Source organism: Carica papaya, chromosome 4, assembly GCF_054855325.1.
Source record: "Carica papaya isolate Zhongbai chromosome 4, ASM5485532v1, whole genome shotgun sequence".
Classification (NCBI taxonomy): domain Eukaryota; kingdom Viridiplantae; phylum Streptophyta; class Magnoliopsida; order Brassicales; family Caricaceae; genus Carica; species Carica papaya.
Genome location: NC_142312.1, coordinates 17184339 through 17201206, shown reverse-complemented (window position 1 = coordinate 17201206; position 16868 = coordinate 17184339). Strand labels below are relative to the sequence as shown.

At 34.7% G+C, this 16868-nt stretch overlaps 1 protein-coding gene across 1 annotated transcript; it reads left to right on the top strand.

Annotated features, from left to right (window-relative positions):
• The first annotated feature begins 2802 nt into the window (after positions 1 to 2802).
• Positions 2803 to 7509, top strand: LOC110807348 (Ypt/Rab-GAP domain of gyp1p superfamily protein). The gene is made up of 5 exons (XM_088217992.1): positions 2803 to 3185; positions 4631 to 4766; positions 4899 to 4948; positions 5355 to 5408; positions 5601 to 7509. The coding sequence occupies exons 1-5, from the start codon at positions 2968 to 2970 to the stop codon at positions 6841 to 6843; spliced, it is 1701 nt and encodes a 566-aa protein (XP_088074118.1). The 5' UTR covers positions 2803 to 2967; the 3' UTR covers positions 6844 to 7509.
• Positions 7510 to 16868: the final 9359 nt, after the last annotated feature.

Genomic DNA, 16868 nt, shown 5'->3' with positions numbered 1-16868 from the left:
GGTACACTAGCCTAGTAAGAATATCACACTAATCATAGATACAAAAAACTAAATATTGGTAAAAATAATAAAATAAATAATAGAGCCCTTAATTTGAGTAAATTCATTCAATACATAAAAAAACTGTTTATTCTGTATTTACCGTAATGAGTTTTTCAAAAACAACCTATAAAGACCCATATTTATACTACTTTTTATTTTTATGCATAAGAGAATAAGAGACGATAACTTTCTTTTCTTACCTGCTTACTGGTACCCCTGACGGTCCATAGGGATGTTCCCCTTACTCATGAACACAATATCCAATTTAAACAATTAACCGGCTGTCCCCATACCTTGTCCGATAATAGACGCTAAATATTTCATCACCTCGATACCCTGTCCAGTATTGGGGTGAACAATATCTCCCAAACTTTTATGGTAAGGGACTTCCCAGTCCTGTTTGACTGAGGTAACGTTCACGGTAGGGTTCTCTATGTACTAGGTCCGTATGCCCTTTTCCTGGGTACCTAGTAAGTCTTTCACATAAAGATTTTCATCAACAAAACAACCAACTATGTACACCAATATCTCATATTACATTTATAGATCAATTAAACTATATTCATGCTGACATTATATAATTGAATAAACCAGATAAATTGATAAGGGTATAAAAAATATAATTTAAGAATATGTACCATATAATAATAAGCAAATAGAGCAGTATAGAAAAATAAATAAAAAATCGAGATAATCGTGAACGAACTAGTTCCAACTCCACTAGTGACATGTAATTATTTTTAGGGTTCTCTAACTTTTTATAAAAATATGAAATTATACATTGTTGATGCTCAATTTAATGCAACAGAGAATAGGATGAGAGATCCTTACCCAGATTAATATTTCGAGATGTCGTGCTGTCTACTACGCCTCCCAACAGATACTGAGTTTCCTGAATTTTTCTTGTAGAAATCCAAAACAATCGTCATATACCTAAAAATACCCTAAAAATCTAAAATTGGTACTTAAAACTCTTTCTAGGCAATTTTGGGATTCCAGGACAGTGGCAGTTCGCCTTAGCCTAGCCGGTTTTGGTCGATTTTACACATATCCCAGTAGAAAAATACGTTAAGGGGCCTCCGTTGGCTGAAAAATTACAAAAACTGAACGTACCGACGGGGAGATCTCTGGGTGCACAGCTCCACCAGTCCTCCTTCGCAGCTGAGATTCTTTCTTCGACTAACCTGCATAGAAAAGGACGTTGAATATAATGATCAAAAAATTACGTGAAATGGGAAGCACAAAGGGGCTCATCGGGGGAATTTTTGAATTTTGGCCGCGGCGGCTCCACCAAACTTTGCATGCAGTTTTCGGCTCATCCACCGTCCCTCTTGGTCCGATTTGGCCACAGGAATGCTCGAAATCGAATTATGAGCAGGTAAGAAAAATTTTTATTTTTTTTGGTGGCCAGTGGTTGCTCCGGCGCGGTGGCAGTCAGTCTCTTTCTTCGGCACCTGGTTCTTCTTCTCCGGTGGGGGCTAGTGGCTAGAGTTAGGTTTCCATGCGACGCGAAGTATTTAAACCCATCACGCGTCGATCTATACCGTTCATCGCGATTGATCTCGTATGTCCGATCGTGTCTAAGGAGGGAACGAGTCTAAGCCGCTCTCGTGTGCGGGATCGATCCTGGATCGTCTGATAGCTGGGCATGCGGATCGTTCGCGTGGTCTCACACGTGGCGTCGACATCAGTGTGCCTTGCCACGCGGCGTACTCCCCTTCGTCGATGCTATTGACTAGGTCGTCTTACGTGGCCGAATTTTTTCTTTTTGCACTTTAACCCCATATTTTTAATTTTTCTTTCAAAAAATACTCATTGAGCTCAAATTTTTATTCATTTTTTCTAAAATTATTTTCGATTACATCTCCAATCCTACTTTTTTCAATTATTTAATAAAATTAAATTAAATTAATTTATAAATAATATTTATTTATTTTTAAATTATTAAAATTGATCTCGGACCAATTTTTGAACCTAAGTATTACAGTTTTTTTCTCTATGAGTGACCACTAACACTGTTAACAATTGTGCAATGTGTAATTAGTTTGAACACGTGATATTATTTAGTTAGTTAATTTTATGTTTTAGATGTTATGTATCGTCTGATCTAATATCTGACGTAAAAATTTTAAATATTATATAAATCAGTATAAAACATAAAAAAATAAAAAATAAAAGTCATTTAAATTTTTTTAAATAATAACTACAATATATGCCTCTCTAATCTAGTTGAGTCAACTAATGACCCTTTGGTGCTCCACCATAGAAGCAAATAAGTGAAATCAAATTGAAAATAAAATAATGTTTATGATAAATGAATAATATTTAACACTTATTGTGCGCGAAACTCCCTGAAGATCGGCCAAATTTAATTGTCCCTGAATTCGTAGCAAATTTAATAGAATGATGATTAATTATGAGACTTTATAATAAGGACTGCAGGAATACGCAACACATTCTCTTCCCCTCTCTATTTGAAATGCAGAAGAAGAAAAAAATGAAATAGTATAATTTGTATTTGGGAAAGAAAAGCCAAACAAACAAAGAGAGAGAGAGAAAATAGTTTTATTTTATTTTTTAAAATAATTTAAATATTATTTAAAATTTTTATAATTGTGAAAATTTAATTAATTAAAAATTGATAGAAGGTCTAAATCATCCACGTCATTAAATTAAACTTTCTCTTTCTCACATTAAAATTTAAATTGAAAATTTATTTTGTTTAACTCCAGCTAACTACTCTCTGTCTTAAAATAACATTTAAATAGAGAGAGGGGACAGAGTTCTCAGTTCGGTGATGGTGTTTATTAGATTGCACGTGACCAACGAGAACGACCAGAAGCAAAAGCGAAACTGGAGACTATAAACCAGAACCGGAATCGAAGCGAGGGCATTGCAGTAATTTCACTGACGCTGCTCTCTTTCATGCTCTTCTTCTCCACCGGAAACGGTGGCGTCGGTGTTGGAAGATGGATCTTGTTCGCTGAGGCTAGCGGCGGCACCAGCAGGACCGGCGGTTTCCTTGGAGGTGGCCCTGCCAACTTCTGGTCCGCGGTGCCTGTCCCCTCCAATGTCAGCTTAGCCGTCGCCGTCACGGCCATGGCCGGCATCGCCTTGGCCGCAACAGTCATCTACTCCCGTAGGTAAAATGAAAAAATATATAAGGTTAAATGCACAAATCCCAAGGAAATTTAAGAAAAATCAAAATACCTACTACAAACTTTCTGATTAATTATCGTCAAATTAGAGAATCAATAAATCTTTACTTGTTGCTGTTTAGATAGATACATACACAAATGGACATAGAGGTAACTAGATTGATAGATGTATATAGCTATGCCAACGGAAGCGAAACCCTTAATGAGAGCTTTACGGCGGAGTCACACATCTTCTCCGTCACTGTCACCGTCAAATTCCTCTACATCGTCATCGTGGAATCATTTGCGATCGGTTCTATTAATAGTTGCTTCTTCATCATCATCATCTTAATCATCCTCACCAGTGTCTACTGATCGGTGAGTTTGCATTTCTCTTCCGTTCCTTACCCCTTTTTGGCATCTTTAAAAATAAACAATTTTCCACTTGTCTACATGTAGAATTTTGTACATTGCCCGGGATGACCCTTTTTTCTTCCTTATCAATTAGGATAAGTTTTTTTTTTTTTTTTTTTTTTTCCAAAAATTTTTTGTCCTTGGATCTAATCTGAAGTTCCCGTCTGTTAGCTTTCATCATTGTCATGTACTTCCGGGTTTTAGTAACAATTCTGGTTCAATCTCCTTATAATTTCTACTTTCTGTAGATTTCAGAATCTGATTGTTCTTGGGTTTGTATTCGTATCCCTGAATGGTGCCTTAACACGTTTAGATTGTAGAACAAGTTGACCTAATATACTTAGGTAGATACCGTTAGTTACTTCTCTATTCCTTTTAAGTTGGAAATGATATTAGATATTGGAGATATGAGGAAACTATACCAATGAGGTTCTTGTCATGATTCATGATGTTTCCAGGACAAACCTTATTGTTTAAGAAGTCCTAAGGGGTGATTCTCGCCGTATCGGCATTATATTTCGTCATGGTTTTCCAGTAACATAAAATTTCTTTCATTGGAATTACTGAATTGTTTTTCTTCGTGGTAACGTTCTAGATTTGTTCTTGGTCAATTATCTCGTGTACTTGCTTATTGAGCATATTTGTGTAGTCTGCAAGTGCCATAGTCTTCTCGTTAGTTTTGGTAATTTCTTCGTTCTGTTACTATCCCTGCATGTTGGTATTAGTGTTGCTCGGTCGAGTGGTTTGCTTTCCCCTAGTTCATTTATCTGATGCATGCATGACATAATATCTATTAAGTAAAATGTGCTCTTCATTGTTGGTGTGAGTTGTAAAGGATAAAAACAAGGATGAAAAAGAGACAAGGTTGATCTAAAAACAAGGATAAACAGAGACAAGGTTGATCTATCTTGCAAATAAAACAAATAGGTCATTGAATGGCCACTCTATGTTTCTATATGTCGTTCATTTATTTTACTTTTTTTTTTAATTTGCCTGCCTTTGGTGTAAGATATTTAACTATTTTGTCTTCTTTTCAGAGGTAATCTTAAATCTCCTTGGTCCCGATTAAGAAGAAAACATGCCCTTCTACCAAAACAGTGGAAAAGTTTATTTACACCAGATGGAAGACTTGGTGATGGTGGAGTCAAACTTCTGAAGAAAGTTCGCAGTGGAGTATGTTGTTAACTTATTTGAACTTTATTGTGGCCCTTCCATTTTAACTTAATTCCTTCTTCTTTGTCGCTTCTTTTTCATCTGCTATCTCTTTCTACAGTCTGCGTACTCATTTTCCACGTTCCTGTTCAGGGTGTTGATCCTAGTATTAGAGCAGAAGTTTGGCCATTCTTCCTTGGATTGTAAGAATCCTATCTATGCTCTTTTTTTACTTTTGTATACAGCTGTAGTCAGTTGTTTAAACGAGCCCTGTGCTTCTGAGGGCATAACTATAAGGATAATAAATTAATATTTCATGACATTTATTAGTTAGTTATTCTACTAGAAACGAGAGAAAAATAATGATGCTTGCAGTATTATGGTAATTGAAACAACATCTACGACGCATACCATAACTTATCTCATTCGTTAATGTGCTCACGAAGTTTTTCCTCAGTAGAATTTGATTTATGGTGTTTTGCTTTTTCTTTGCTTGTTCTCAATTGTCTGTTCTGGAAAATCTATGCACTTGCAACTGAACCTTTTATTGCTGATTTGTTTTCTCTTATGCATTTCCAGATCTTGATTATGTTTCATCCTTTCTAACAGATATGATGTGAATAGTACCAAGGAAGAGAGAGATGCTATTGGAAAGCAAAAAAGGTATTGTTATTGAGTTGAGGTTGTCTGTCTGCTTTCAGATATACGAATGCAAATTTTTTTCTGTTAAATAGAGAGAGAGAAATGTTGTTAAACCTCCTCAATGAAGAAATCTTGTCTCCCTTATTCCCTCTTTCCCCTCATTTTCTCTTAATATGCATTTTATCCAACACTTCTCTTTTCTTGTTACCACAGAAAGGAATATGAGAACTTGCGGAAACAGTGCCTTCAAATTCGTAAGCGTAATGACAACTCTATGTGGAAGGAAATTGCTGGCTATGATGGCAATGAGGACAGTGGGGATTTCAGTCAAGTTCTTGATTCTCCTGATGCTGAAGATATTTGTAGCATCAGGAGGTCCCCATCCATTGAGAGAGAAAGCTCTAGTGTTGAGGATGGGGATCAGCATTTCTGTGATCAAACATGCCCCTCACCATTGGATGAAGCTGGTGAGAAGAGAGTACTCGCCTCTGGAGATGCCTCTACTGTTGATACAGAATCAACTGACTCTGATTCATCTGAAGAAGCTGAGAATATGCCTCTTCTCTCTTCTGAAGGAGCTGCAGTTAATGATCTTGATGAACATGCAAAGGAGAATTCATCTCCTTTGAAGACAGTAAGCATGTCCAAATCGCACATGGATGAAGACTTCGCTACATGGCAGAGAATTATCCGACTTGATGCGGTGAGGGCAAATGGTGAATGGATTCTTTATTCACCATCACAGGATTCAGTGTCAAAGATGAAGGCACATCGATTGGCTGAAAGGGTTGGTTTGAAGGATTATGATCACTTGGAGCCCTGCAGGATTTTCCATGCTGCTCGGTTGGTCGCTATACTTGAGGCCTATGCATTATATGATCCCGAGATTGGTTATTGCCAAGGAATGAGTGATCTGCTATCGCCAATTATTTCTGTGATGGAGAAGGACCATGAAGCATTCTGGTGTTTTGTTGGCTTCATGAAAAAAGCTCGTCATAATTTTCGGCTTGATGAGGTGGGAATTCGCAGGCAATTAGCCATTGTTTCCAAGATTATCAAGTGCAAGGATATTCACCTCTACAGGCATCTGGAACTACTTCAAGCAGAGGATTGTTTTTTTGTATATAGAATGGTGGTGGTTCTGTTCAGGAGGGAACTAAACTTTCCACAGACACTTTGTCTTTGGGAAGTGATGTGGGCTGATCAGGTAGCAGTACGGGCAGGTATTGCAAAATCTGCTTGGGGAAGGATTCGATCAAGGGCACCTCCTACGGATGATCTTTTGCTTTACGCTATAGCAGCCTGTGTGTTGCAAAGGAGGAAGCAGATCATAGAGAAGTATAGTAGCATGGAAGAGATAATGAGAGAGTGCAATAGCATGGCTGGACATCTGGATGTTTGGAAGCTTCTGGATGATGCCCATGACTTGGTTGTTACCCTTCATGACAAGATCTAAAGAACCTTTTCTGAGTCTGTCTTTTCTCTTGTTCTTCACTGATTTCAGGTTGCTGTTTTCTTATTTGCTTTGTTCAACCATTGAGGATCGATCCCTTCTAAATTAAGGAGATCTTCGGATCCCTTACACTGGAAACAAGCATTTGACAGGCAGTTACTGTGTCAAGTAGATTATTAGTTGTTATATATTGTCCACATTTGGGTTTGACTCGAGTGATGGTGGCGATGGGCAAAACTATATTCACAATGTTCTAGCTCCCTTCCGTTGCCGGTCAAGCTTCTCTTGATATGGAGCTTTCCCTAGAGAAGGTGTAGGTTATGACTTAATCCCTTTTGATTCACTTCTTGATTGTCGTGCTTTTACGCGCTTACCCCATGCACAGTGACAGTAACACAGTGTGCAGGAAGTACTGTCAAAGAGCTTCATGTCGTATTTGTATACAATCGAGTGCACACGGATTAGGTCAACAACTCACATTGATTCGATTCATCTACCTTAGTCTTTGTTTTTCACATGGTTCTTGAGCTGGGTTTGGTTGAGTGGCGAAGACCAAGCAGCGGAAAGAAAATTAAATTGTAGGGAATAAGTTAAAAATTAAAAGGATAAATTATGTACAGAGACTTTTATGAGGTCTTATGGAATATAAAAAAGAGTTTCTTCTTTTTATTTTTTGTTAAATTGAACAAAAAAATTCTCTGTTCTGTAAATTATTATAAAATGTACTCTATTTCCATTAGATTAATTTTGTTATATCTAAGTTTGATACCAAAATTACTAGAACTAGGTTATTGTCGATTAAACTTTATTAAAATTTTTAATAAATTATAGAATTTTAAATTTAACTAAAAATTTTAAGTGTTACTAGATAATTGGTAAAAAATTAAATTAATTTAAATTTTAGATTATTGCAAAAATATATCGTAAATAAATATATTAGAAAATAAATTATTATATGACTCAAAGGAAAAAAATTACAATATATATTTTATTTATATTGCTCAAATTATTAAAATGTGTTGTAAAAATATAATCACTCAATTAAGAGTAAAATTCACGAAATATAAACAAAATATAATAAAAAATAAATCATTGACTATTTAAAATGTTCATAGTTCTTTGTTTGAAGTGAATTATAAAATGTTGGGTAGATATTATAATCAAATAATTCAAACACAAATATAATCTCTTTCAACATTTAAGTTAATTTCATTTATAAAAATAAATTGCGTTGCCATTAACTAAAAAAACCAATATTTTTATTGAATTAAAGTAATAACAAAACAAGAATATGAACAACACGTTAATATTATGAATTTAAAAGATAAATTATATCTATATGATAAATTATATATTGTTGTACCTTAATATATTATAGAAAATCTGCACTAGAAATGAACTTGAGCCTAAACATATCAGGAGTTCATAAAGAATCCTAGTAAACAATATACGAGGCTATCTAATAATTAATTAATAATTAAATATGTTTGAATCAAATATATGTTTATATATCGGACTACCTAATTTAGTATTTTTTTTTTATTATTTAAACTTAAATAATTTATATGCAATTAAATTTAAGTTTATATATATATATATATAATATAAAATAGACATAGTATGCACATTGTTGTGTAGTACAATTATAAATTTAATCCAAAGTTCTGCTTGATAACACAAGATCAAAATGTTTTAAAAAAAAAAAGGAAACTCAAGGTTTAAGTAAATTAGTTAAATATTATTCTTGAAATGAATTGAAGTTTTCTGGTTTGAACTATTTGGATGAAATTTTGTAAATGGTGGATGTCATTGTGCATTGATTTCTGACTTTTATTTATTGTAATGTTAGTTTGTATTATTTCTTTTTAACAAACAACATCCCCTCTTTCAATTTTTTTCTATATAAATGAAGACGTTGAAGATCGAAGTTAAGATGATTCATTCAGATTTATTATTATTATTATTATTTTTGTCTTGTATTTAAGTACTTCATTCCTTAAATTTAAATTTGGTACATAAATATTAATTACTAAATTTTACTTATGGATTGAAATCATAATCACACTTGCCCAGTAGCTAAACTCCAAAAATATGTAAGAAAATCACAATTAAAATAATTAATTTATATCATTTTTTAGTTCTCTTTTCATCTTTCTCAATCTTCTCCTTTTTCATGTATTTTTCTCTCTTCTTATTTTCTTCTTTTTTTTTTATTCTCTATTTTTTATTTTCCTTTTATCACAATTGGAATGAGGCAAATGACGAATTATATTTATTATTTGTCTTTTTGGGATGATGCAAATGGTGCAAATATCTAGAAATTTTTTAAATTAAAAGAGACCGTTATAAATTCTATTAAAAGTAATATCAAAAAATAATTATTATACTAGTATTTATATAAAAAATTAGGAGTAAAGTTATACCGAGTAGAAAGCTATGGATGTGAAAAAGGAGCAAAAGGGGAGACCCGAATTGTTTTTTCCTTTTTTGAAGAACCCAACCCACTCAATTAAAACTTCAAAAGAGCAAGCCATGAGAATATGGATCAAGAGCTCTTCAAACCAAAAATTAGAGCCCAAATTTGAATTTGGACCCAACAACAAAATGGTGTGTTTATTAGCCACTCATTTAACCCCTCTTTGAGCTATTGAATGATGAAAAAGAGAGATGTAATTTAGTTGTTTAGGGGCCCCTTTGAGGAAGAAGTAAAAAAAATAAGAAAACTCCTATGAATTACTTCGATAAGCGGGGGTGGTTGGGAATTGAAGCTCCATGAACAAAATCAATCTTGTGATAACTTGAAAATACCTATGAGTTAATTTCTTATATCTAATATATTTAGTTTAGCTTTGCATGTATTTAAAAATATATAACTAGGTTAAAAACATAACGTAGAGTCAAACGAAAAAAAGATAGATAAGGATGAAGGAGTTGAAATAAGCATGAAGAGGCATGAGAAAAAGTGGGAATATTTTAAATGAAGTGGTATAATAAAAAGTTATAACTATTAGATAAAATGACATAACGAAAAATGACAAATTTTAAATAAGTGACATATGAAAAGTGATAACATTTTAGATGAAATGATATGTGAAAAGGTCTTTTAGATAAGACGACATGTGAAAAGTGGTAACCTTTTAAGTGAAGTGACATAATAAAAGGTGATAACTTTTAGATGAAATAATAAGACCAAATACTTTTCCCTCGTAGCTCCCTACTCCTATAAATAGGGGATAGAAGAAGGGAGGAAGAGACATTCTGAATGAAAGAAAAATAGTAAGAAGCATAGAGGTGAAGGAAGAAAAAGGAGTACGAAGTGTGTGATATTTGAGAGTATTTTGAGGTTTTAAATAAAAACCTTGGAAAAACTCTGCTAAATTTGTGAGAGCAGAGAAAGAGGAAGAGAAGAAGAATAAGGCTCACGATCAAAAGGAAATTATAAACTATTAGAAAGGTAAGCTTTTTCTTAAGTTTTGAAGTTTAATTTCTCTTTGATTTTTTGGGATTAGTTTTTGAGTATTGTGTTGGATATTTTTGAGTTAAGAAAGTGACCAAAAATTATCTCAAAACTCTGCCAAATATTTTAGAGAAAAAAGTCATAAATAAAGCAGGAACTTTGCCGAAATTAAGACTACGACTACTAAGGACCTAAGGTAAGTGGATATTATGGATTCATAGCCTACGTAGTTTTGAAGCATTTTACGTATTTTCAGTATAAAAATGTGCACATGTTTAATTTTCTTTCCGTATTTACTAAGTAAGTCCTTGTTAAAGTTTTACTTTGATATAAATGTTATTTTATTTTGTGTTTTCGAAATGTGATTTTGATATGTGTGCATCACTCATTATGGAAAGAAGTTATCTGAAAATACCTGCATTATACTAGGCTTCAATTTGGCCATACATAACCGTTCTGTGTTTGGGTGTATTGGTGAAGTGATAAGTGTGTACCCATATATAACCGTTCTGTATTCGGGTGTCTGGAAAAACAGTCTGATCTGCGTGCCCTAACCATTCTACGTTCGGGGGGCAACAGTGTTTCAAGGTACTCATGTATGCCATTCCGTATTTGGGTATGTGAGAAACCAGTGATAAGTATCTGTGCCTATGCATAATGTATGGTAATTGATTAATCCTTTATAATAGTGATGAAGTATACAACATGCATATAGTTTCTGATTTGTGCTTTCGTCTTCTGATTTGTATCTGTTTTGGAAAGATTATATGATATATGTTCTGTTGTGTGTAAAGAAACTTTATATTGCATGTACTACATTGTGATTTTATAATATTGTTTATTGGGATATTTTATCTCATCCCTCCTATCACCCTCTAGATACAAAAGATACCGCTGTAGAGTGAGTAGTGATACAGAGGAAATATTTGAAGACTAGACTCTGATATTAAGGTTACTGTTTCATATTTTTATTTAGTAATGTAAGTAAGAAAATTTAGAGTCTCATACATATGTTTATGTTTTATATTTAAGGAATGTAACACTTTTGCTACTCTTTTATTATTAATAAAGTCAAGTTATTTTACTTAACTCGAGTCAATATGATTTAAAAAAATATACTCTGGTTATTACCCTATAAGACGGGGTGTGGTCCGTTTCAAATCTGCTGCTCGATCCCTTTAATTGGTGGAAGACCATCTGGAATCTCTTTTGAAAAGACATCCTCGAATTCTCGTAAAATAGAGAAACATGACTAGGCAAAGAAGGGTTGGAGTAAGATAAACTTAAATAAGACTCCTTGTACTGAAGTATAATTAGGTTTTTTTTTTTTTTACAAATAACTCGCCTCACCTGTCTCTCCCTCATAAAGAGACTCTTTTTTTTTTCTCTCTATCTCATTCTCTCAGTACGCCTTTTTTATTTTTTCTTTGGGTCTCTTTTTCACTAAATGACCATTCTTTTTCTTTTCAGTCTCATTTTCTCTCAGTTGGCTATTTTTAATATTTTATTTCAACCTCTTTTTATCTCAGTAAGACGTCTTCTTATTTTAGGCCTTTCTTTTTCTTTTTCTTTTTCAGAATATATATCAAAAGTTCTCGTTAGTTTGATTTGATCTTCATGTACCTCTCTCAGTGTTAGAGGCGTAAGAACATAATTTAAATCATCCTTTTGCAATGAATAACAGTTGGTGCGACCTTTATGTTGTAATTGTTTAACAAACTGCCAAGATCCCCTGAGTATCAAATAACTGACATGTATAGATATAACATCACAACATACCTCGTCCTTGTACTTGCTGATGGAGAAGGGTACCATGCTTGCGTTGTGACTTTGACTTCGCCACACTCATTCAACTAGTGGAGTCAGTAAGGATTATGTTGTTTGGTACATGTCAACCCCAACCTTTCAATGAGCAGACTGCTTGTCACATTAGCACAACTTCTCCCATATGGAATACATTTTCTCTTTGTTCATTGTCCGTGTTCCTAGCTTATAAGTTTAGAGCTCTTCGAACTACAAAGACATCACTTCAAATTGGAGTTTCTTTAATTTTTTGAGACATAATGAAGTACCTGTAAAGAAAAAGCCAACACAAGATGGGTCACAATAAACCTGGAAGCGTCTAATATTGTTAAGGATGATCAATACTAGAGCAGTGGTGAGTTGACGCTTCAACTCAAGAAAAGTTCGTTCATATTTGGAATCCCAATTAAAGAGAAATCCCTTCTTGGTGAGATGAGTTATAGGAGTGACAATATAGGATAATCCTTTAATAAAACGTCGGTGGTAACCAACCAAACCCAAGAAACTGCGAACCTCTGCAGTGTTGTCAGTTGGCTCTAGTTAATGATAACCTTGATCTTGGAAGGATCGATAGAGATACCCTCACTAGAAATTATATGACCGAGAAAAGATATTCGGTCCAACCAAAAGGAACATTTGCTAAATTTGACATAAAGGCAATGCCACCGGAGAGTCTCTAATATTTGGGTCAAGTGAATGGTGTGCTCTTCGTGGGTCTTGGAATACACTATGACATGAAAATAGTAGGGGCATTAGTCAAACCAAATGACATGACTCGAAACTTAAATATGCCATAACGATAGTGGAACACCGTCTTGAGGATATCCTCAGGTTTTACCCATAACTGAAGATAGCCTAACCTAAGGTCAATCTTTGAAAAGATCGATGCACCCTGTAATTGGTCAAATAAGTCATCAATACAAGCTAAGGGATACTTACTTTTAATGCTCACTGAGTTGAGTTCCCAGTAGTTAATGCAGAGTCGGAGTGTTCCATCCTTGTTCTTTGCGAATAAGACTAGAGTGCCTTATGAGGAGTGACTGGGTTGGATAAACTTATTCTGCCTTAATGCGGTTATTTGATGTGCAAGTTCCACAAGTTTTGTTTGGCTCATCTGGTAGGGGGCTTCGAAATAAACTGGGTTCTGAGATAAGGTAATAGAAAACTCAATCTCCTGTCGGGGAGGTAGACCAGATAAATTTTCCAAAAGGACATCCTAAAAATTGCAGACCACCAAGATTGTCTGTAGTGATGGCTCAGAGTCCATATTCCTAGGTATCAACAAGTCAAGATTTTGAAATAACTCTCGTTCATACATTCACAAGTCACCCAAAGCCCTCATAATATGTCATACATTTACAAACAAACCACTTTGTAATCCTACGGTTGTTTTCATTTTGGTAAGCACAGGGTTACGACCTTGTTTTCACAATCTATGATAGCTCGATAGTTTTCTACCAAATCCCTCCCTAAGATTATATCAAACCCTGAGAAGTTTAAGAGTATGAGGTCTACAGCTGCATCGTTGCACGCGACACTAACTTTACAGTTCCTAAAGACTACATGAGCTTCTAAAAGTCCCCTAACAGGAGTCTCTATCATCAAAGTTTATCCTAAAGGTTCTGGTTTTATTTATAGATTTTCGCAAACATACATGATATAAATGAATAGGTAGACCTTTATCTACCAAGGTATGGGTAGTAGAATCATAAGTGGAAAGCATACCCTAAATAATAGCCAGTGTGGCTACCGCATCAGGCTCATCGAGGTGGTAACTCGGCCCTGGGCAAGAGGTTAGACAATGTCCCAAAGTTGCCAGGGATAGTCCCATGCGAAATGTTGAGTGCTACTGCCCTTGAAGTAATAGTTGTTAAGATGATGGTAGGGGGGATTATCGTGATCCTTTCCACAATGATGACAATACTGGGTGGGATTACCAGGAGATGGGCGAGGGGTAGAGATAGGTACTGTGACATCCCAAGTACTAATTAAAGCAAAAGAATGGCAGATACATAAACAGATATGAGTGCATATAAGGTAAATGTATGCAATGGAATAAATAATTAAAATTCTTTACAAAATAATAATAGAGTTCCCATTCTTACAATACTGAGGCAGAAACAAAATTAATTACAAGTCTCTATGAAAGATTGACTCATTAGAGTGCAGGACAAAATATACACTCATAACAGTTCACGGATCCACGAGATCTTTGAAGGCTTCAAGGGATAAATCAATGATCGGTTCCTCATTATCGTCCTCATCTAAGGGGGCATGGAAAGGGGTGAGTTCCACATACTCAGTAAGAAAAGCAGTTTTAAATAACATTACTAAGATTTCAAAAGTAAATAAAAAATAAACTAAAGTATCATAATTACTTACCATCGGAAATCTTTGTGTTAGTGGTCCACTTATTAATTATTAAAATGCTTTACTTTATTAAAAAAGCATCAAATCAATCATATTGTAATCGTATCATGTCAATCAAATCAATCATGCTGAAAATAGAAAAAATCAAATAAATCATGATTTGTTCTTTATTTCATTTTATTCTTCGTGCGAAGTCGTTCTGATTTCCATCTACTAAGGACAATATGGATTCCCGACTACCCATGTGGAATTACCAATTCATTTCATATTATATCAACAATTTGGGGCTTGTGAAACCAATAATACATTTACGGCTTGCCAAACTATGACACGATATATGACTTCAGTCGTGCCAATCACAATGGTCCTACATGTAAACTATGTTCACGACACTACTTTGTTAAAGATTATCGGTGATATCCCAAATGCATATTAAGGCATAAGGGTGCTAGATACAGAAATAGATCAGGACTGCATAATAGATAATTGCATGCAACGGAACAATTAATTACAGTCTCTTACAAAATAAGAATAGAGTTCCATACAAAACTGAGGCAGAAACAAAATTAATTACAAGCCTCTACAAAAGATAGACTCATCAGAGCGAGACAATTTTACACTCATAAAAGTTCATGGATCCACGGGATCCTCAAAGGCTTCAAGGGTAGGTCACTGATTGGTTCCTCACTATCTTCCTCATCTGGAGGGAGCATACTTAGTAAGAAAAACAATATTTAGATAACATCATAAAATTTCATAGGTAACTAAAGTACCATCATTACTTACCATCAAGAGTCATGTTAGAGTTCTTTATTAATTATGAAATCAATTTGGTTTAATAAAGAAAATGTCAATTTCAATCAAATCAATCATTCTGAAAATAGAAAAAATCAAACAAATCATGATATGCACTATTTTTCATTTTATTCTTCACGCGAAGTCGTTCTGACTTCTATCTATTGAGGGCAATATGGATTCTCGATTATGCATGTGAAATAACAAATTCATTTTATTTATGTCAGAAATTTGCAGCTTGCCAAACCAACAACACATTTACGGCTTGCCAAACCATAACATGATCTATGACCACGGTCGTGCCAACCACAATGGTCCTTCCTATATGTTAATTGTGGCCACGACTGTACTTCGCCAAAGGGTGACCCCTACAATTATATCGCGTCACCACTCTAGTCGGAGGCTGCACCATCATCCACAGGGAGCGGTCATCTCACATCTTTTCAGACTAGATGGGGGGAGAAATAGAAACCTCTCAGATATAAAAAGTCTAACAAAAGACTTTATAAATCATGCATGCCACTATCCATACATATTTCTCATGTCTATACATTATTTCATACTTAATTACTTTTTCATCATATAACGTATCATATGTCAATGTTTATCTCAAGCATTTGATCATTTAAATTAAACATGCAAGAAATCGATTCACATATGTTCATAAAACATGCAATTAACAACGTAAATCATTTCATTCATGTATATAAAATAATCATGCAAACATTTAATTTAACTTTGTTAATTTTAGTATAGAAATACTCCTTAGGATATTAGAAGTAAATACTAAATTCCTCATTAAAATCTTGGTGTTTCTTACACTTTTCTTTGTCTCTTCCTCTCTCTCTCTCTCTAGATCACTCCCTCTCTTTAAAGCTCTTTGGTGGATGGAAGAATAAAATGAAAGTGATGAAGAAATGGTGAAATAATGGTCCCTATTTATAGGAGATGGGGACTGTTAGATTTGTGCCAAGTGGTAAAATTTGATGAAGAGAGAGAAAGTCAATGTAAAAAGATGATATGCGACGATCAACAGATGGACGACGCGATATGTCGCCCAAGCCGGTGGTGCGCGCTGCCTAAAAGCAGTGCTTGGCACCCAAGGGGCAGCGCGCTTTACCCGAGGCACTGCTCGCTACCCTAGCCTACTGCGCGCAGGGCACTGCTCGTAGGCCTATTGTGCACAAGCTTTCTGTGCGCAGGCCTACCATGCAAATCGCGCCTCGCACCCCGCGCGAATAGGAGGTGCGCACAGTGCGCACATCCTGTACTGGCCGCGCATGCGCACACGAGCACGACGCGCGAAGCTCGCCCGGCCGAGATCCCTCACATTGACATTCCTGCAGGATTTTTGCTGTTTTTCTTCTATTTTTTCTTGGAAATCTTTTTATTTAATTTTTTTAAAAAATATAAATTGCTTACAAGATAAATACAATAATTAACTTCCATAAATTATTTAACCAAATAAAATATGAAATACAAAATTCATCCAAAATTTCAAAATACAAAATATTAAGGAGTTTAAATGGTGTTAAGGCTCGAATAAATAGGAGTTCACATTACAAATTAAGTAAAAGGTTTTCGGGGTGTTATATTCTCCCAC